We start from the raw sequence: 23,821 nt of genomic DNA, 5'->3' as shown, positions 1-23,821 counted from the left end.
CTTAGTGACTGGATGGGGCGTGTCCAGTCGACCAGCAAAGTTAAGAAATGTTTACCTTTATGCAAATTATGAGCGACATTCGGGAGCGACTACCAATGAGAACGAAGCAGGGGAGTTCACGTCATCCTTCTCTCGTCAGTTACTGAATTGGACAGTACTCATTTGTTTATGACAACCAGATTTAGAAACGCCTCTTTTGAAAGAGACGAGCGACACACAGCGACAAAATTGCTTACGCCCCATTCAGACAGCCAACAACAAGCAGTAGCAGAGCGACGCAATCTCATTCATTTCAGTGGAAACCTGGCAACTTCCGGCGACACGAGCGAAAGTGACCGTTGGTGACTGTATGGGCGTGTCCAGCGACGCGAGAAAGTTAAGAAAAGTTTAACTTTATGCAAATGTCGAGCGACTTTCGGGAGCAGTGGAGTTCACGTTATCCTTCTCTCATCAGTTACTGGCGTGGATGGTACTCATTTGTTTATGACAAGCAGATTTAGAAACGCCTCATTGAAAGAGACAAGCGACACACAGCGATAATGTCGCTGGCTGTCTGAACGAGGGGTTACCCCATCACATTAGCTACAAGAGACAGAGTGACATGCTACCATTCATTTTCAAAGGGAGTGGCCGTTTGCCAGCGACAAGCGAAGAGCTCACCGCTGCGCCGAGCAAGGTGGGTCCAAAATAGACAAGAAGGCAATTTTATGCAAATGCTAAGCGATGCTAATCGGAGTGAAGGGAAGGTGTGACGTAGGTCAGTGGCTCGAGTCGAAGAAAATAATTCAAGATGGCGGAAAATGTGCATTTCTGTATATATCTGATAAGCATTTTATCTCATATATTTTGTTACTTTTATTGAGAAATAAATACTTTTAAATCCAAAAACATCGTTCTTGTAACTTAAAAATACTTCTGAAGTGACTTTTGCTGTTGCCAAGCAACCAGGAGTAGGCATGCCCAGGAACGCCCATCAAGCGAGTGCGTGTCGCTCTGTGTCACTCACTTTTGTAGCTTATGTGACTCAAGGGTTATAATGTGAATGTACCTATAGAAGGTTGCAGCCTTCTCACAAGTGGGCTGGCATGAGGTCACCAAAAAGGGGTATGGGCATGGCATATGTGCGCATGCCCACGTGCAGGCCTATTTTGTACTGACAAATAACTGCACAATATACGATTTATACAAAGTAATCATAGCCATATAGCAGTTGTGTTTAGCATTTCAGTTAATTGGCTTTTGTGTCAGTAAAAGCTTGTTATGTTGTTACATTTGATTGCAACCAGTGTGTAAACTAGTTTGTACAGGCAGGTGTCTCACCACAATCTAGACATATCTTCAGTCTTAAAAATCGTTAACTTAATGGCTCGACAATAAAGATTTTATTGTTCTTACTCGCTCCTCGGTCCTACTGAAAATGATGTCGTGGGTGCTTTTGTAAACCAATCACAAAGCATTTTCACATGCGTCTATCTATCTGCATCAGTCTCATTCTTTACAGTATCTTTAAGTACATCACACACAACCACGTTTAATACTTTATACAATATGATGCCCAAAAAATGTGATGACATGACCAATTTAGGGTCCCAAACAAAGCATCTCTAAGAATAATCCTTTTTGTCAAATCCTCGTTTCTGATGTAAAAGGTATACATGTGAGCTGCGATCTGTACAACAGGTTTCTCCATTGTTTCGTTTTTTTAGTTGCACATTAAGTCACTAACTGATAGATTTTGGAGCTGAAGCACAATGTGTGTAATGTAGCACTAACTGCTCTTCTGTTGTAGGGCCTGGGGAGAGAGATGCTGTTCGTGTTCAGATGTTATCGGCCAAACGCAAACAGCACAGAGGAGAATAGCGCTACAGTAATTAGGATGTCGACTGCCAGAGAGCAAAAACAAGAAAGAAGCAAAACTCACAGCGTGTGAAGGATAGAGCTGTGAATTTGCTACGGATTAACTTTGGTCACTGCTAGCGTTATTTATTTGTAAAGTGGTTATTTGTTGGACTGTACAGTTCTATAAATACATTCAACAACTTTCTGTTGCACTAAAGGTTTATTGTAGTGAAAAAGAAACGTCACCGGCCCAGAAAGTAAACTGTCGCCTACAATCTGTGTGTTTGTTGTAGTCCAAGAAAAGAGATTTACATTGGAGACGATAACTCGCATCATCGTTTACTTTGGGATTTGTACCTTTTGCATATCATTAACATGTACTAATACACACCTACACACCAAAGGAAATGTAAAATCGTGAATCGGATAATTGGTGCCCTTTAAACACTTTCCTGATGGGTCAGCTTTATTTAAATGAGCTATTGATTTGACTTCAGCATAAAAGCAGGCAAATTTAAAGCCAACTGCAGGATCTTGTGTGTTTGGTAAAGTATTTGAATGTGTAATGAACCTTAGCACTCCTGAGGCATTAGTGTGGATTACTGCCCACAAGTCACTTCTGCGAAAGAGAGAGAGAGATAGAGAAGGTTAAAAGGGTAAACTGATAGAGTGTATGTAATAAGCATTTCTTCAGAAAGCTTTTGTAATAGCGTTTGTGTGTGCGGGTGTATCAGCCGGTGGGTGAAGAATCAGGTCATGCGTCACAGAGAATGGACGAGCCCTCAGTCCAAGTCAAGATCATTGTTCATACTGCAGTCTTAGTCAACACTTGAATACACCAAGAGCCATCAAATTTCTGCTATCCACTTTTTTTCACTAAAATACATTAGTCATCAATGCACATATTCATTGTCTCCTTACTGTATACTGTATCACAACCACCTGCTACACTTTACACCAATACATTACAGATGTTACACATGCTATACGTTACAGCAAAAATATTGGATATGGCAAGATGGATATAGGACTGCTATTACTATTAATAGTGAAAAATGCAACGGCATAGTGGTTAGAGAGTCTGGCTTGTAACCCAAGAGTTGCTGGTTTGAGTCCTGCGGCAGGCAACTGTGTTGCCCTTGAGCAAGGCACCTTAACCCTAATTGCTCCCCGGGTGCTGGGATGTTATTTTGTGTATTTGGTATGTGTTTGTGGTAGATTCAGTCTCTTCCTGAAATGCAAGGATCTGAAAGCTCTGTGTCTCTGATTGGCCAGCTTATCTGTATGTTCTGATTGTCCTAAATACCTCTGACGTCAGCCGGAAATGTGACGCTCTTTACCATGTTTGAAAGATTCGCTTACAGTTAGGGCTGTCACAATTATACAATTTGGCTGACGGTAAATTGTCTAGTACATTGTGACGGTTATGACAATTAATTGCATGTTTAGGGCTTTGACGGTTATGACGATTAATTGTCTGTTTTATTGCTTTGACATTTAATTCTCATAATGTTTTTGTTTGTTCATGAAATAATTTTCACACATTGTTGTAATTATTAAAACTTTAATCTTTTGAAAATGTATGTTTTACCTGGCATTTCATACTGCTTATCAAAGTTATCGCGTTACACTGTCAGTGAGGTAGCGCCATCAGATACTGTCTCGTTTATACAGGCGCTACAGCTCCCCCTTGTGTTTTTTAGAGAGAGGTGCAATCATCGCGGTGATCTGAAATCATCGCGATGAGGTCAAACAATCGGGATGAGACGATTATTTAATCATTGTGACAACCCTACTCACAATTTAAAGCTAACAGGAGTTTACTTACAGGCTGCTGGAGGAATTATGATAATGTCGGTCTTGTCTACATCACCAATCCCAGAAAGTAAACTGTTGCCTACAATCCGTGTGTTTGTTGTAGTCCAAGAAAAGAGATTTACGTTGGAGACGATAACTCACGCCATCGTTTAGTTTGGGGTTTGTAACTTTTGCATATCGTTAACATTAACTAATACACACCGACACACCAAAGGATATGTAAAAACGTGAATCAGACAATAGGTGCTCTTTAAATGCAGAGGTTATGCATTGCATACTTGACAAGCATGTCACTTTCAATAGGGGTGGGACAAAAAATCGATTCTTAGATGAATCGCGATTCGGACGTGGGCCGATTCTGAATCGATTCACAAATGTCAAGAATGGATTCTTAAATGTTAGTTTACAAAATACGTTGTCAGAACCAAAAGGCGGAATTCAACTGGGGGAGCGGTGCTGCACATGGACAACTTAAGAGAGCGCGCACTGCACGAGCGCATAGCGGAGCTTACAAGAGGAAAAGAGAAAGAAATAAGATCTAGAACAGCCCTGTTTGACTCATTCTAAACTGCAAGAAAACAAGAAACACTTTGGGATAGTCTTTCTCTGCCTTTTCTCTGTTGAGTGAGCGGCAGGGAGAAACAGCGCATTTAATTTAATGACTCTTCTGACTGTGCTAATAGCGTTTCCCTAAACCATCCGCTGACTGTTTAGATATAACATGAATATACTTCTGTAAAAATATGCACATAGTTTGTTATTCAGTCGCTGGATGCGCTGCATTATATAAATACAGTAATACTGGCGATCACTGTGTATAATGACGATGCTAGACGCACATCAGTTCGTGGAAGTTAATGACGGTTAACATATAGAATTAATATGTTACGTTGAATTACTATTTTTACTGGTTTTAATGTCTTACAACAGAAACAGGACATATATGTATATAAGAATGACATTATTTATCACTTAGTTGCATTAAAGTACAGTATATGACAGTTCAGAGACTAGTAGCAAAAGCACAAACATTAACCTGACTTTGAGAGCAAATGTGACGTAATGACGTCACAGATATGCAAATTAGCACGTCAAGAATCGATTCTGAATCAAATCCGGACCCTAAGAATCGATTCTGGATCGATTCACGAGGGTCCAAGCGATTCCCACCCCTAACTTTCAATATGGCCGGCCTCTTTAGCGAAGAAATTCCCGCCGTCCAGTTAAAAGAACCAATCATCAATTGTTAAAACCTGGCGATTGTCAAGGGGAGGGGCTTTCTACATAGTCATGATGTGGTTGCCAACCTGTGCGAATATAAAGCAATTTGAGTTATGGTACAGTTGATGTCAGGTTTAATTGTTAATTAGAATTATGTTGTGGTTTGTAATTTGCCTATTGGCAGAACTTCCCTATTGGGGACAATGATTGCAGCTGTTTGCGAAACATACGCATGATACATCTTTCTGTACAACCATCTACAAACCTTAGCATATTATCAGCCAATATTAGTCTGTAATCACTATAACAATGCTTTTGTTTTCATAATGAACTATGAATTAAAGTATGCTTTATTTGGCATATTTAGCTGTATTTTAATTAACATCACTGTTTTACATAAATCTTTGTTATTATAAATTAATTAAAATAAAGCTGGTATGAATCCACTGCAGCACTTTAGGCAGAGGGTGGGGTGAGAAAACATGAAAGCTGTGAATAATTATGGTGTCGTTTTGTACTCATCAGTTATGAAGCTATTACATTTTTATAATTATCCCCAGAGCCCTTTTTGAGTTTTTCCTTATTTTTCACTCTGATGTTGAAGAAGTGGCTGAGACCAGCTGTTAGAAAAGTGTTTTATTCTGTGGAATTAAATGACTATTATAATCATGTTAATTGCCTGGGCTAAATCCAGACATTGCTCTCTGACCAATTGATTCTTTTGTGTGGTGCGAATTTAATTAAAAGTCTTTGCCCTCTCATAACATGAAAGACAACTCTCATGAAGCAACCTGTTGTGGAGGCTTTGATGTGCTCTTGAGTTCGCCTTTGATGCCTCTGATCTTGCGGTGTGATCTTATTGCTCAGAACCTCGGTGGAGCGCTTTAGCAGTCATAGCACATAAAACACTCGTCGTTCAAGAAACACCAGTCTGAATGTTTTACAATCATCTTCTACAGAATATTATAAACCCCAGTCAGTTTTTTTCCAAGTCTTAGGGTACGTTTACAGGACATCGATATACAAAAAATGACACACATGTTTCCATCCACCTATTTTTGTGCGCATTTTGGACCATCACATAAAAAGCGCTGGATGGTAACGTCAAGATGCGCATACATTTTAAAAATGCTAATTAAAAAACGTATGCGCATAATTGAGCATGATAAATCTCTTATCCGATAAGAAAACACGAATATAAACTACGATGGAAACACTTTAACAGACTAAGGAAGGACCTGATTTTTTAAACGGTGCGAATTAGCACAAAAAGGGCCAATGGGAGTGGCTATATCTGCGAGTTATTTACACTGTAAAAAAAATCAGTTAAAAAACGGTAAAATTAAAATAATGTAAAATAATGGGCACAATAAATTACAAAAATTTTCCATAATACAAAAATAATTTTTTTCTGGAATTTTACAATATTAGGCGCAAATTAAATAACACCCGTGCAACAGTTGATTTCCACAATGACCAACGCAATCTAATTTCAGGGTCGCAAATAAGTTGTGGGTGATGCGTTGAAGCTACAGATGTGTCTAAAGGGTTCGTGATAAAAGAGACGCTCGCGTTTGCCAGATACTCGCATAATCTCATGAGTAATCAGAGTTTACTGTTAAGTTAGTGTCCTGCGTGTATTTTGTGAACGTGAGCGTCTCTTTTATCATAAACGGTTTTGATGCGTGTGCAGCAGGCACTTATTTTGAAAAAACACGTGATGCACATGGTTCACATGACGCAACAAACACATATTTTGAAAACGCAAGCAACACGACACTCCGAAAACTTATTTTGAATTTGCGCCCCTCGGATGAGCAGTCACGAGCCGCCGTTTACAATAAGTTTTAAAACACCTGCTATTGTGTAACTTCTTCTAGTGACTCCTCTTTTATTTTCTTTTGCAAACAAAAAAATAGCATGGCTTGGCAAACAATATTTTTGAATAATATGTTCCTTTGGCATTCCAAGTAAACTCTTACGTGTGAAAAAATTCTTCTGCCTTGTACTGTCTCTGCCAAGCCCCCTTTTATCAGCTACACTTGCAGCCGTTCAGGCGCAAAATGATTTAAGACATGTTTTTTCGGCTCTAAATAATAACGCAAATTCCAGTAATATCACACGCGTAATAACATTAATAACATTAGTAATCACGTTGTGTGAATCATTTAAATACTCTCCTTCCATAAATTTTGTGTCTGAAAGGGAAACTCCTAGAAATCCATATGCAATAAGATCAGTCGCAAAAATAACTAAACCACACCTTTTCAGTGCTAATTATCTACTGCGCATCTTGAGTAAATCTTGAAAGTCGTTATTTAACACCATAATGATGGTTTGTGCTGGCACAAGCTGTTAGTAAATCTGGCCCCAAATCCCTAGATGTACATCAAGAAAGTCACGTGACTTGGACGGCATAACTGGACTATAACCAGCTTACAGAACTTATGGTAAATGGTTTAATACAGTGACTTTGCACTTTTTTCTTACGAATATTTAGCACCAGTTTATCAGGAACTGACCATTTTGGTCTCTTCAGCTCACTGGATGGATACGCTGCTTTATACGTATTGGTTTAATACGCAACTTTTTATGGAAACATAGCTAATGACACATGATGTCTTATGACATGTACTATAAGTGTGTATTTTTTAAGTATATACATTTGAGTGGATTGTAAAAGAGTGACTGAGACTAGTGTGTAGTTGCTGTTGGTTCTGAAACGTCAATCCTCACGTGGAGAAAATACACCACTACCCAGATCTCAGAAAAGCAACTGCATGCCACTAAAACACAGTCCGAAACCAAGGTCTGGATCTATTGCTTGGGTTGTAAAACATTTTTAAGTGTCGATCCACTATCACTCTCACACCGCCCAGATCTTGAAGCAATCACTGCTTGCTATTAAAGGAACTGCTTTGTTACTGTGAATCTGTACTAACTGCCCAAGCGTGAATGACCTACTTCCCCCCCATGGACTCGACTGCTTTATTCGTTCAGTCTTTTACTAGCCTCCCCCCGACTGCTCCGTCCATCTGTCAGCGATTGAGCTCCATTACTTTGGAGGAAGGAGGCAGAGGGCTTCAAAGCACGAGCCCATCTCCCTTCCTGCCACGGAGATTGATTTCAGAACAAGATGTTTGTCTTTCAGGCCGTCCATGCGTGACCTGTATGGGGTCTTCATTTCCCCTTCCCTCCAAGGATTCACACTCTTAGACAGGCCAGGCTTTTAATTAGATACATCTTTAATCCAACTCTTATCGGCCTTTAGATTCTTTATTGAGTTGAGCTAATGAAATATTCGCTTTGATGAGTCCCAGTCGGCACAGGGATGCTTGACCTTTGTTGTAATGGAGCTGACGTCTGTTAACCTGAATTTGAAGGTTTGATCCCACCCACCTCCCCATTAATGAAGTAATAGACTGTGGTAAAATCAATGCAGTGCATAGGGATATGAACTTGTTTTGCTATAATTGCTCGACTGTTAGGATACTACTGCTTGAATTTGGTAAATACATCTGCTTTGCTTGCAGTAAATATGAATGCACAAAAAATGCTGGGTTGTTGCAACCCAAAATGCTGGGATGTCATATAAACATGTTAATTTAACCCAACAGCTGGGTTTGTCCCTTTTTGACCTTTGGTTAGGTCAGGGGAAAGAAGGCCCTCATAAGCTGGGTTTGCATCACCTGGTTTTTATGCACATAAGAAACGAGTGATGGAAACGCCAAATTTCGAATAAAATTTTTACGATCGCTTAAGGTGGTTTTTGACTTATGCGATAAAGAGTAAATGCGAATAATGTGAGATGAAAATGCATTGGCCGAATAAATTCTGATGCAGCGAACATTAAGCCCACAGGACTGACCGTTTGGCTGTTCCCCCGGCGTTGTTTTTACCATGGCTGCGTCCGAAAACTTAGGCAGCTGACTTGTTGCCTCGCTGCCTCATGAGGCATTGACTTCGGAGGCATATTGATAGGATAGCATCTTGCAGTTGATGGAAATTTGTGGGATGCACATCCAGGGCACAAAGCTCCCGATCCACCACATCCCAAAGATGCTCTATTGGGTTGAGATCTGGTGACTGTGGGGGCCATTTTAGTACAGTGAACTCATTGTTATGTTCAAGAAATCAATTTTAAATGATTCGAGCTTTGTGACATGGTGCATTATCCTGCTTGAAGTAGCCATCAGAGGATGAGAACATGGTGGTCATAAAGGGATGGACATGGTCAGAAACAATGCTCAGGTAGGCCGTGGTATTTAAACGATGCCCAATTGGCACTAAGGGGCACTTGTCTAGCATTAACAAGGCATTTTCGACTGCCGCATACTGGATGTTTTTTCCTTTTCACACCATTCTAATAATGGTTGTGCATGAAAATCCCAGTAACTGAGCAGATTGTGAAATACTCAGACTGGCCTGTCGGGCACCAACAACCATACCACGCTCAAAATTGCTTAAATAACCTTTCTTTCCCATTCTGACATTCAGTTTGGAGTTCAGGAGATTGTCTTGACCAGGACCCCTAAATGCATTGAAGCAACTGCCATGTGATTGGTTGATTAGATGATTGCATTAATGAGAAATTGAACAGGTGTTCCTAATAATCTTTTAGGTGCGTATATTTGAAAACTACAATAATAATTTCTCGCTTGAAATACAATTAAAAGGTGTAAAAAGTGAAAATATCCATTTATTTACACTAAATTTGCAACTTTTTTGGCCGCCATTTTATTGGGAATGTGATTGGCTCGACCAATTACATTCCCCATGCGTACACACGCGTAGAATTGTGAGACAGGACAATGGAGGTATCTCGGGAGTCAGGAAGTAAACCTAACATTGGATTGCCTTGCATTTCTTTGTCTTGTTTTTTTTTTACAAATTTTGAAAAGATTTACTTCACGTTTGGATGAAAACCCTACTATAGGCTGGCACAGGTAAACTTTAAAACTTTACCTTTGGGATAGAAATAAAATGTAAAACAGAATTTCAAACCAAACCACAAGATTTTGGGACCTTTTGATTAGGGTTCAAATAGAGAGGATTTTTTCCCTTAAAAATATATGAGATTTAAAGCATCAAAGTCAATCTCAAAACAACACTTTATATAGTGTGCTTTCCAGTTACTCTATTTTTTTCTTTTAAAGAAGTAATATTTTCCTTACTGACCTTACTCAGTCAGTTTTAAAGATATCAAGGTTATATTTAAAAAAAAAACTTTTCGTATGTTTGATGATTTTATGTGGTAAGAAAAAAGTTTATCTGGGTTTTGCTTAATATAAAGGTTGTAGACCCTCCACATCCCTGTGTTCCAATTTTGTGCCAGGTCACTGCTTGCACAATCTCAAAACAACACTTTTTATAGTGTGCTTTCCGGTTACTCTAGTTTTTTCTTTTAAAGAAGTAATATTTTCCCTCAGGGCCACAGATAAGACTAATAAAACAGAGGCCATGGACAGAATCTCTTGCTTTATCTCACAAAAGCCCATGTAGTTACGCTTGGCAGGGGAACTGATCCCTGGAGTGGCCGCACTGTAGAACGGGGTATAATCATAGAACGGGATCGAAGTGCAGGTCTCCCGTGCTGAACCTTCTCGCTCTCTCATTTACTGCTGGGTAAAGAGAGTGGGATTTCTTTCCCGTTTGCCTCGTCAGCATCGCCTACTTCCACAGGATGGTGCGCACAGCCCTCGCATGTGTCACTAATGAATCAGAATGCTTTATCAGGGGGTCCAGAGGAAAAGAAGTGGGCTAGATTATTATCACAGGTTGAGGAATGCATTATGGTAGGATGAGTCTGTCACATACTGGTTTATGTCGTGTGTGTGGCGGTCTGCCGTGGCCGTGGGCCTAAAATATTATTTATATTATTTATTATTATTTAAGGGGTGGCTTGTGGCTGAGAAGATATGACCAAAGCAATCTTTATAGCAATTATGAAAGTGTATGACTTTTTGGTGTAGTAGCTCAGGTGTGACTAAAATTATATACATGTAGACTAGACTGATTATTTTAGACAGAACAAAATGCATTTATGTTAATTATTTTGTGGAAGGTGTGGCTCGATTAGATTGCTCATACTTAGACATGAGAATGAATGAAAGTTGCTTGTTGCAAGAGCATTTGCCAGTCTATTTCTGACTGTTACCTCTGTTCAGACATCTTTACGTGTTTGTGGTAAAGTAGTTGAAAGATGAAACCTGCGTAGACTGTAAAAACCTAGTTTGCACATGAAAGACTGCTTTTGAGGTTGTAATGCGTGCGTGTGTGTGTGTTTTTAAAAAAAAAGTGTTTTAAGAAGAACTTGCATAAAGCGAGACAGTAAAGTGAACTCTAGGGAGACATTTGTGTGTTAGTAGGTAGGTGGAAGGGATTTTATGGTATCCAGAGTTTACCGCAGTAAATCTCTTGGGAAAAGGCTCAAAAATAAAAAATAGTAATTTTTGCACAACAAAACCATTTTTGTTTTCACCTCTGTTTTGACATAAAGCAGAATCACTCTTTATTCAGTCATTTGACCATTTTTTGTGTCCAACTTGTATATGCATTAGAGTAAAACTTATGCTTTTTGATAACACTTACCGTCATTTTTTTTACGCGAGCATACGTGCACAGTCGAATGCACTGCCTTGCAAAGCATAGTTCATTTGACTCATACACAGCAATACTTATGCTGTAAGACACCTGAAAATGTTACAGTTGTTCCACTTTAGTATGTTCTGTATCAAAGGAGCTAGATTTTTAATAACACTTACCGTAATTTGTTTTTTATGCATACACGAGTGTACACGCATAGTCGAATGCACATGCACAGTCGAATGCACAGCCTTGCAAAGCATAGTTCATTTGACTCATACACAGCAATACTTATGCTGTAAGACACCTGAAAATGTTTCAGTTGTTCCACTTTAGTATGTTCTGTATCAAAGGTGCTAGATTTTTAATAACACTTATCGGAATTAGTTTTTTACGCATACGCGAGTGTACGCGCATAGTCGAATGCACAACCTTGCAAAGCATAGTTCATTTGACTCATACACAGCAATACTTATGCTGTAAGACACCTGAAAATGTTACAGTTGTTCCACTTTAGTATGTTCTGTATCAAAGGAGCTAGATTTTTAATAACACTTACCGTAATTTGTTTTTTACGCGTACGCGAGTGTACGCGCATAGTCGAATGCACAACCTTGCAAAGCATAGTTCATTTGACTCATACACAGCAATACTTATGCTGTAAGACACCTGAAAATGTTACAGTTGTTCCACTTTAGTATGTTCTGTATCAAAGGAGCTAGATTTTTAATAACACTTACTGTAAAAAAAAATTACGCATACGCGAGTGTACATGCATAGTCGAATGCACGTGCACAGTCGAACGCACAGCCTTGCAAAGCATAGTTCATTTGACTCATACACAGCAATACTTATGCTGTAAGACACCTGAAAATGTTACAGTTGTTACACTTTAGTATGTTCTGTATCAAAGGAGCTAGATTTTTAATAACACTTATTGTAATTTGTTTTTTACGCATACGCGAGTGTACGCGCATAGTCGAATGCACAACCTTGCAAAGCATAGTTCATTTGACTCATACACAGCAATACTTATGCTGTAAGACACCTGAAAATGTTACAGTTGTTCCACTTTAGTATGTTCTGTATCAAAGGAGCTAGATTTTTAATAACACTTATCGTAATTTGTTTTTTACGCATACGCGAGCGTACGCGCATAGTCGAAAGCACAGCCTTGCAAAGCATAGTTCATTTGACTCATACACAGCAATACTTATGCTGTAAGACACCTGAAAATGTTACAGTTGTTCCACTTTAGTATGTTCTGTATCAAAGGAGCTAGATTTTTAATAACACTTATCGTAATTTGTTTTTTACGTGTACGCGCATAGTTGAATGCACAACCTTGCAAAGCGTAGTTCATTTGATTCATACACAGCAATACTTATGCTGTAAGACACCTGAAAATGTTACAGTTGTTCCACTTTAGTATGTTCTGTATCAAAGGAGCTAGATTTTTAATAACACTTATTGTAATTTGTTTTTTACGCATACGCGAGCGTACGCGCATAGTCGAAAGCACAGCCTTGCAAAGCATAGTTCATTTGACTCATACACAGCAATACTTATGCTGTAAGACACCTGAAAATGTTACAGTTGTTCCACTTTAGCATGTTCTGTATCATGTTTTTACGCATACGCGAATGTACGCGCATAGTCGAATGCACATGCACAGTCGAATGCACTGCCTTGCAAAGCATAGTTCATTTGACTCATAAACGTGCACTGACGTTCAACGCATGTAGTGGGCTACATACTCCTGTACGCGCATGCGCGCCCTATGCATACAATTTACGCAGGGTTTGAAAAATCTGGCGGTGCGTGTTCAGTACGCGTGCACTCTTCTAATGCTGCGTTCAGACCAGCTGCGGAAGAGGCGTCAAGCGCGAGTGATTTCAATGTTAAGTAAATTTAAAGACGCATTGACGTGCGTCTGGAGGTCTCGTGGTGCGAATGAGGCGTTTAGTGCGGCGCGATTCCGCCTCATTCGCACGTCTAGTTCGAGCGAATGTCGCGAATTGAGCATTGACGCGGGAAACGTGCGAGTTGAAAAATGTGAACTTTGGCCGGAAAACGCGCTGCGTTAACCAATCAGGAGCTTGCTCTATTAATGACGTGATTACAGGAAGCGAAGGGAGTCGCAGAAGCCCCTCCCAAGACATGAATTTCCGCGTGAATGTCTTTGACGCATGAATGAAGTGAGTAAACTCATTGTTCAAGCGCCAAACTAGACGCGGTAGATGCAAATTTGACCCCTCAAACGCGGCTGGTGTGAACCCACAGTAATGATGAAAATTGAGGCGCGCACACTGTACGCAAATCTTCGGGTACGCTTCGGCCTTTTACCTTAGTAAGTGCATTTGCCGACATAAACTAACAATGAACAATATCATAAAAATGTATTAGTAAATGCTGAAATAACACAAATTATGGTACATAACTGATGTAGAAGTAGGCATGGGCGGTTACACGTTTCAAGGTATACCGAGGTTTTAAAGAGTCAAGGTTTCAAAACCATTAAAATTTTCTGTGATACCGTTTTCAAGGTATGAACTGTATTTACACAAAATTAATTAAATCATGTAGTTGAATTCATGTTTACATTTCAATTACATATTTTTGAAAGAATATTACCATTTAAAAGCTTTATTTCTACCTGGCACAAACGCTGTAGGTTGCTTAAAAATAAAATATATTGTGTCCAGTTGAAAAGTTGATGTTTTTATACGCAGACATTTGAAAATAATAAATTTTTGTGTTACAATGGCAATACCGCAACATCGTGGTATTTTTGCTGACAGTTATCATACCGCCATAATCTCATATAGAATGCTGAAAAAATGTATATACACTAAATAAGGCTGGGGCGATTAATCGTGATCAAAGAGCTGTATTACACGCACAACCTGTGCATGAAAGACAGAAACAGATCCTTGCGATTCATTTTGGGAGCCTTGCAATATTTTTTTATGGAAAACATGATGCAGAAAATATATATTTCTAAAAAAGCGCAGGGCTTGATGTTTTTTCCAAAGCTTGATTTTTCCTAATCAAACGTATGTCTGATATTTTCCCAAAGTGAACTGCAGTCTAAGATATCTACGTTTCCCTTCGCCAGCTTTAAAACATCATACGTTGTTACATTTAATTCATGCTGAGACGTAGATGTTCGAGCCAGATGTTCCTTCAAACGGATTAATGAAGTTTGCCATGTTGTTGAAAGATCACTGTAGTTCCTGCAGAAGAAACTCCAACCGAATTAAGTCCAGCCATGTCGTCTTGGCTGTAGTTCAGCAGATACTCGAGCGTTCGTTCCAGAACGTTTCTAGTGATTATGGAAGAGATTGCAGTGGAAAAGCCATTTAAGTTCATGCTTGACGAACTCAAGTTTTCATAATAATCTCTTGTGCTTGTCTATCATTTCAACCAACTTCCAGATGGCCTGGATTCTTTCAGTTTCTAATGTCCTGTCATTCATTGTCCTAGCATTGCTTATTGTACATTCTTGTGGACTTTTTGATTAAAATAAGAAAATGGGATAGTCAGGATATGTTGAACAAAATGTGCACTGATTGCTTTGAAGTATATATTGTATGATGAATGCATTGCATTCTGATTTTGGCATCCAGATACTACACATATGGAATACACACTAGTATTTTCTTTCAAAAATAGTTGGTATCCTCTCCAAACAAACCATGCGTTTTTGATGTTATTTAAGGAGAGGTTTTTCTGATTCAAACCCTGAATGGAGAGATGCGACATGAATGGAGCTCGTCTTTCAGCGGGAATTCACTGAGATCTTTATCATAGCTGAAAAGTTGATGGCTGGTTATCAGCTTGTCGTATCTCCCCGTAATGACACGCTCGGTCGGCTCACCCTTTTGATGTCTCTGACTTCAAGTACATGAAGAAGGCTATTAAACATGTAATATCTCTGAAGCATGTAATCTGATTTAGTACATGACAGATCAGCCCTGCAGACAAATGATATATCTGCAAGCTGATGACATATCTGCGTACACATACGCACATATACATACCGATATATACACATTAATCAACTGTGAGCTTAAAGTGACAATTTAAACACATATCTGTAGTTCGGTTGGGGTGTGGGGTTGATTCTGACTACACTGTATAGGTATTTTGCTTAAAGGAATAGGCCATTTTCTTAAAAAAAAAAATCCAGATAGTTTACTCACCACCATGTCATCCAAAATGTCGATGTCTTTCTTTGTTCAGTCGAGAAGAAATTATGTTTTTTGAGGAAAACATTGCAGGATTTTTCTCATTTTAATGGACTTTAATAGAGCCCAACATTTAATACTTAACTCAACACTAAGGGTCTTATCTAGCGAAACGATTGTCATTTTTGACAAGAAAAAGAAAAAATACGTACTTTTAAACCACAACTTCTCGTCTAGATTAGGTCGTGATGCGCCAGCGTGACCCTACGCAATACGTCATGACGTCAAGAGGTCACAGAGGACGAAAGCGAAACTCCGCCCCAGTGTTTACAAGTGTGTTGAAATAGGACCGTTCCGACGTTGTTGTATGTGGAATGATACTAATTAATGTCTTTTTGTCAGTTTATTGTTTACAATGGTCCGCAAATGTGCGTTTTATATATGTAACACGTGACCTCCCCACGTCACTACGCATTTACGTTAGGTCGCGCTGGACCGGACCTAGACGAAAAGTTGTCGTTTAAAAGAGCATATTTTTTATTTTTCTTGTCAAAAATGACAATCGTTTCGCTAGATAAGACCCTTATGCATCGTTGGGATCGTTTATAGTCTTTTAAAACTCCGTTGAAAAAAACTGTTACGTGTTGAGTTAAGTGTTAAGTGTTGGTGTCTATTAAAGTCCATTAAAATAAGAAAAATCCTGCAATGTTTCCTCAAAAAACATAATTTCTTCTCGACTGAACAAAGAAAGACATCAACATTTTGGATGACATGGTGGTGAGTAAATTATCTGGATTTTTCTTTTAAGAAAATGGAATATTCCTTTAAGTGTGTGCCACATGCATAAATGTTGAATTGTTTATGTAAGGATGTTTATGGGGTTTTTAATGGTCCACAATGGCTTTAATGAAACAGAAGGCTTTTTGAATCAGAGAAATAACATTTATGAGACCCATTAGATTTATCACACACTAATATTGCTTTACAGACACACATACAGCTTTAAAATGAAGAGAAGCTGAAAGATGTCATTTAAGAAAAATGGCTAAGCTCTTGAAATGAGATAAAAAGAGCGTTCGCATCTCTCAAGTAAGATGAAACCTCAGCCTTGTGGATCATTGCGTCTACATGAAAAAAGGATTTTGCTGTCGATCATTTTGTAGCTGGTCTCTGGAAGATGATTTTAATGCAGTTTTTATTTTATTTTTATTAAATATGTCATATCATAAGGAATCAAACTTTCCCTGATCTTTAAAGATCACTTAATGTGCTTTAAAAAGTTACTTTAAAAAGTTACTTGAGTTTAGTAAAACTGCAAAAAAATGGTGACATCACAGACTATTAGTTGAAGCAGACATACATAAGGGTGGTTTCCCGGACAGGGATTAGGCCTTAGTTTAATGTGGAAATATAACTAGTTTTAACAAACACGCAGTTTGTGTGCATATTGAGGCAAAACTAAGGCCCTGATGTATTTTAAGATATGTCAGTGCAAGTTGTTTTCAGTTTAGATACCTCTTACATTTATTTTAGTCTAGAAGTCTGTGATAAAAATGTTCAACGGTTAGTATTACAGCATCATTTTTTTAATAACCGTTAAACTGTGCCAGTGTCACGGCTCGAAAAACCCCTGATCTGCATCAAACAATTTAAGCAATAACATTTACTCTTTTCTGCCATGTGTTTGTGATGCTTCACTGACTGAATTTAAATCTCAAAAATCTAGTACTGACACATTTACTTAATATTTTTTTTTAAGACAGATCCATCTTTTCTATTGATTTCCATTAAATGATGTGATCTGATGAGTTTAAAGCTCCTTTCTACTCTGTTTGTTTCTTTTGCGATTGCTGTATGCGCAGGTGTTGTGCAGCTTACTCCTGGGTCATAAAGTACACCCGATTACTCACTTGTGTTTAATCTGAACTAGATAAACATTTATGTCACGACCACAAATGTGATTAATTTTAATGTTATTTATTTAATGTTTATGCAAACAAAAGTGCACTTGCATGTTAAATCAATTTTAAATTTGCTTGCACAACTACTTTTTTACGTTTCTATAAATTGGTCACCAGTGTTGGCGGTAACGCATTACAAGTAACGTACATTACGTAATAATATTACTTTTAGAAGTAACGAGTAAAGTAACGCATTACTTTTTAAATGTACACATTAATATTTGAGTTACTTCTTCAAAAAAGTAATGCAAGTTACTTTTTTAGTTTATTTAATTCGATAAAAAAATTGTGTACTCAATTAAACTAAACATAGTCACATTATACACACCTGTGTGGAAACAGTTTGAGTCAAAAACTGAGATGGCAGGCCAGAGCTCCCCATTTTTGTGATGAAATATGAATTCTCTGAATGCAAAACTTTTCAGTCCTAAAAAAACACCTGCAAGGCCTGAAAGAGATCAAGCCTCAGCCAAGAAAAAGTAACTTCTCATGAAAAGTAACTAAGGAACGCAATTAGTTACTTTTTTGGGAGCAACTTAATATTGTAATGCATTACTTTTAAAAGTAACTTTCCCCAACACTGTTGGTCACAAAACCATGATAATATTGATAATAGTGGTGATTTTGGTCACTTTAACCTTAAAGGCGGTGTGCATGAATTTTGAAAATCACTTTGGAAAAGAAAATCGGGCCGAGTACCAAAACACACTTATAGCCAATCAGCAGTAAGGGGCACACATGTCTACTAACCGACATCGTTGCCTGGGTTGCGTATGTGGGGGGCGGGTCTATAAAAAGAAGGTCTAGATTCTAATGGGGTAGGGTGTGTTTTGTTTAGGTGATTTCAAATATCATTGGCTTTCAGAGATCATGCACCCCGCCCTTAATGTAAAAATTTCATACCATTTCATCTCTAATACTGTATAGACATGTCTGTTTTATTCCTTAACACCGGCACTGTCAGAAAAAATGGTCAAAATATGTACCCTAGCTGTCACTGGGCCAGCAATAAGTATGAAAAAAGGTATAAAAGTATGACTTAGGACCTAAAAAGTTCATATTTGTACCTCAGAGGTACATATTGGTACCAAATTTATAAATATCTGTACCTATAGCACCTTTTTAAAGAGTAGCATACTGCTCCAGTGACAGCTGGGCAACATCTTTTGACCCCATTGTTTCTACCAGTGTGTGAAAACATGTGGGAAGGTCAAGGTCCCTATTCATTTCAATCTGATCTTAACTGAGCCTTTTAACATGGATTGGTTTGTGGTCCTGTCAACGTAATACAGCCATTGCAAAGAGGATTTTGTTGAAAGAAAGGACAGTGTAAAACTCTAGTGGACATGACAGCAAAGCATCACGGCGCCCAAAAGCGAAAGGAAGCCATAGGGTGTAAATCGGTTACATATGGCACATACTGTAAACTAACACATAAACTAAAATGCTATTCTGAACTTTACTGTATGTCTCGCTTCTTTTTACTTGACTGTTGTTCAGTTCAATAAGTGTCTATCTTACCATGACCGGTGTTAAATAATGTAATTGATTTGTTCTGCGAGCAGAGATATGTGAGATACAGTGCTTCTTTGTAGAGATGAGCTTTATCATATTGAATATTGATTTTCCTGTCTTCTGTGAATGAGAAACTTGTCTCAGACAGGAGCTGTCTTTTTTGTACTCGAGAGTTCTTTTTTATCACCGTGTTTGTTTTCGTTTACTGTGAGGTGTTACAGTAAAGATTTAGCAACCTGGCAGAACAATGTTTGCTGGAGGATAGACAAGCATACACCCACCAGAGTTCTGTTTTTTGCATGCGCAATGTGTTTTAACACAAGAATGCTTCGATTTATAGCAGAAAAAGCCTTTATGTTGTTTAGATTTACATTTATGCCTTTGGCAGATGCTTTTATCCAAAGAGACTTTTTTCAAAGGTGCATTGCAAGGTGTACATTTTTAGCACATGTGCTTTGTGCATGGCCTTTTGCACCGCAATGGATTTCCACTAAGCTATATAGAAACACATTTATAGCTTATATATATATTAATGTGGCTTAATGTCAACATATATTAATATGGCATCATTTAGATAGAAAATTATAGGATAGAAATTGATATTTTTGTTCTAAGCCTTGGATCATGAACAGTAATGTGATATTTTTGGTGAATGTTTGAAGTGAAGTCATTGTCTGCATTGTCTCATTTTAAATTCATCAGACAAGTTGTTTTAGAAATGGTGAACCCCGTCTGTGAAATCCAGGCTAAAGTTTTATAGTCTACGAGAGTTGGGACATTTAAAGTTTAATTTCAGTTCTTTGACATGGCCTTACTCGCCAAATATTAAAGATATCAAGATTATATTTTCACATTATGTAGGGTGATTTTATGTAGAAAACAGTAAATGAGTAAATGAGACATATTTCAATTAAATGTTATGAAGACAAATATAATTACCCGTAAGTAATCCCAGTAATATTGATTTCATGTTGTGAATGTCTGACATTTCTCTGTCTCTTTTGGTTTGGCAGAAGGACATGACTCTGAAGCCACACGAGCGGAGACAGAACCAGGCAGGACCTCTGCGCAAGAAGAAAGCCAGCAAAATCCCGAACGGGCTGAGCTTGGACCTACACAAGGACCGACTCAACCACAACAACAACCACCAGCACCATCACTCCGACCAGGAGAACAACCCTCGCCTGGCCCATGCATACAGCAAGAAGAAAAAACATCTGCAGAAGAAGCACAGACCCGTGAGTCTATGTTATTCATGGCCGAGTCATTTCCTACTTTTATTACAGTCATCAAATAATTATTTGAATATACAGTATAATTATAGTTAATCTGGAGTTTACTGAAATTTGTTGTAGTTTTAAAAAAGGTGGTCTGATATTAGTGTTATTAACTCTTTCGCCACTATTGACGAGTTATCTTGTCAATTAAGAGATAACGCTTCCCTGCCAATGACGATTATTTCCGGCTTTCCGCAATACCGCTAATATCCACCAAGTGGCTCTTCTGCAACTTATAAAACCCGTAAGTATTGCCCTAGGGCAGTGTTCTTCATTGCGTGGCTCGCGAGCCGCATGCGGCTCTGCAAGCTATAATTTGTGGCTCGCATGGCAGTAAATAATACAGTGATATGATCATGGAGAAATGCGCTTTTACTGTCTTTTCTGCTCCGGACGCTAACTTTGTTAGAAAACATACCTATTAGATCAAGATGCACGTCGATAAGAGTGTTCAATCGCGTGCAGCGCTTGCACAGAGCGATCGTCATATGACATCAAAGTACCGTGAGATCAGACTGCTTGTTATGCTTTCGAATTGCTCTCGCGGCACAAATGTCACTCGCCAACCGTTCTGTGCAGGGCCGCATGAAATTACGAGAAAGGTGGCCCCCTGGTGGTTTGGGGAGCACTGCATAAGCATATTATAAGAATGCTTAGCATTAAAATTCTGTTTTTGTCATTAAGGGAAATCATCTTGTCTCAGTTACAAATTTGACTGGTAAATGATAAAGAATGATTCACCCTCATATTTATTGCATTGCAACAGATTGATAAGCAGACATGCTATTTATCACTGGATGTAACTTTAGATACTTTGCGATAAAGGCGGCTCTTCTATTGACCCTGACCTATTAGTGTGGCTCTCATGAAAAAAATAGTGAAGACCACTGCCCTAGGGCAAGCAGCTGCCTGTCCGTGTATGTTTTGAGAATCGCTCTGAATCTGATCTCTATGAAAAGTCCTTCACAAAAATTGAATTATTTCAGCTTTTTGCTCAAAATTTGGTGTTTATAAAGAAACCTACCCATATTTGAGAGGTGATAAAAGGAGAACAAATGAAGGTTAAAGATGATTAAACTTTTGTGAAAATCATGAAAAATGCTGATACTGGCTGGTAACTTTTTTAAAAACGCCGTCAGCGAAAGAGTTAAAGGGATAATGCACTTAAAAATTTACATTTTGTTATGGTTTAATTCTGTTCACAGATTTGCCAGAATAATATTCAAGTTCGGCTCATGGATAGTGTTTTTTATTTTTGGGTATTTTTGAGTAAACTACTGATTTAGACTAAATTTTGTTTGCTTTTTCAGCAAAAAGGGATGAATACTGCACATCAATTGCTTTGTCAGACAAATTAAAGCAAGTTTTACTGCAGTAACAAACTTAAAAAAATGTATTTCTTAAATGTCGACAAAAAGCTTGCGAAATGACTGCATTTCCATTAACTGATGTCATTTGACTAAAACATAATTTTGTTGTTTCACGATAAGTCATTCCAAGTTGAAGTGTTCAACTTCATACGGCGCCGCACAGACCAACATACGAATTACCTACAATACGTGAGAGCAACTTGAAATAATACAGAGCAGTCAGCTCTTAAATCAGTCTTGCGTATTTTGATGTCATGCGCTTGTCGAAAACCTCTTTTGTCTTGTCCTTCAACCAAACACACCATGCAATATTTAAAGAACAAGTGTGACTCATTCATGTGACTTTTACGCACATCAGGTGTCCTGTGAATGTAAAAAAGCTGTTTCCATAGCAGTTTTGCAATTTATTTCTTTTTCTTTAAATTGCCTAAAAACAAAAACACCTCACCCGAGCGTAAAATGTTTTTGCGATATATGGGAGTTTATGCAAAATTGCTGTGTTTCCATTGGTTGCATTTTCAATTTGTGCAATTTGAATGGTAATGGATATGCAGCTAGTCTACAGTACATTAATTATATCATTAGCCATGTTTCCATTACCATGATTTTATGCACATTTTGAAGTATTGAATCAAAAAGTGATGGAAACGTCAAATTTCGATTAAAAATCCCTTGATTCACAAAAAAAGTTTTTATGTTCGCTTGAGGTGGTTTTAGATTTATGCGAAAAAGAGTAAAGAAAACACATTTGCCAAATTAATTCTGACGTAGCGAACATTAAACCCATGGGACTGACGTCTAGTTGTTTCCGCTGTTTTTCTCTTTATCATATATTTATATCATATATCATCTTAGCTTAAAAAATGCTGCATTTCTTCTTCTGTGTACAGCATTCATACAAGCTGCACTGCTAATAAATTAACAACTTGCTCCATTGTGACTACATGCAGTCCTGTCTCCATTTTCCAAGCGTGCCTAGTTTTGTTTACTGTTGGTTACCAATACCACCGTCATTCGCTGGAAACTAGGGGTGGGCCGATCCACTTTTTCCATTGCCGATCCGATTTCAATACCTGAATTCTGAGTATCGACCGATCCAATTCTAGTATTTTTCTTGATTCATTTAGAATTGTGTGTGTGACGCGTTTAATTCACCGCTACTCCAGTGTCTTAACTCTGCGAGCACCAGACCATTGAGTTTTTGTGGTCTTAAAATCTTTATATATGCAATTGTTTTTCACATAAAGCTGTTGAATATATTAGGAAGACTTTGAATATAGTGTATAAAAACGTTTATGGAGCTTTTATAATAGTCTGACTTTTCACAACCATGAGTAACGCACAGTATCGGATTTGGATCGACGCCGTTATTTTGATATCCGATCCAGCAAAAAAGGTCCGGATCGACCTGATGTCGGCCCACCCCTACTGGAAACGCACCTAATTCGCATTGTTTGTTTTTCTTTTTTGCGAATTATTAAAAGATTCGCTTCACATTTGGATAGAAACCCAGCTACAGAATTGTTTAAGTAATTATTAATTCTGTGACATGTGATACATCTGGTGCTCAAGGCTTTCTTGTGCTATTAGCTGCTTGTGCATCCCAAATATTTTTAAAAATCATGAATTAAGTCAACATTATTTTATTAGGTCATACTACTGTAGTTTTATCACAGATAGAGACAACAAACTGCTGAGTCTAGAGTCTCTCTGCATTACCCATAATTCTTGTGGGCTCTTGCCATTGATTTTTCCTTTGATCTAATACCTCAATGAGTTGGTGTGTTGTCACAACATTTTTAATGCATTTCTCTTATATAATTAAATCTTGATTAGATTGCATGCTGAAATAGCACAAACCTGCAGTTGTGTTTATTTTTCACAGTTTGCACATAATGTCAATCCCTCTACAAATGAACGACAGAATCAAATCAAACTCAATTAAAGCAGAGCTTGTTTAAATGAAGTAATTGTCTGTGATCATAAGCCATCTCTAATGCAACACGAGACGTATTACTGATTTAATAGGAGGAGTTGCCTTGAAA

The 23,821-nt window shown here is 38.1% G+C and overlaps 1 protein-coding gene across 6 annotated transcripts in view; it reads left to right on the top strand.

The window, feature by feature from the left end:
* Positions 1 to 23,821, top strand: part of auts2a (activator of transcription and developmental regulator AUTS2 a) — a 400,535-nt gene that overhangs the window by 92,923 nt on the left and 283,791 nt on the right. For all 6 annotated transcript variants that reach the window (XM_055208395.2, XM_055208393.2, XM_055208397.2 and 3 more), the window contains one exon: positions 20,143 to 20,367. In XM_055208395.2, coding sequence (XP_055064370.1) covers positions 20,143 to 20,367 — 225 coding nt within the window. The remainder of the gene's footprint in view (positions 1 to 20,142; positions 20,368 to 23,821) is intronic.

The sequence above is a fragment of the Misgurnus anguillicaudatus genome, chromosome 12 (assembly GCF_027580225.2).
Source record: "Misgurnus anguillicaudatus chromosome 12, ASM2758022v2, whole genome shotgun sequence".
Taxonomy (NCBI): Eukaryota; Metazoa; Chordata; class Actinopteri; order Cypriniformes; family Cobitidae; genus Misgurnus; species Misgurnus anguillicaudatus.
Note: the sequence above shows the minus strand (reverse complement) of the source record. Positions and strands in the feature narration are given on the sequence as shown.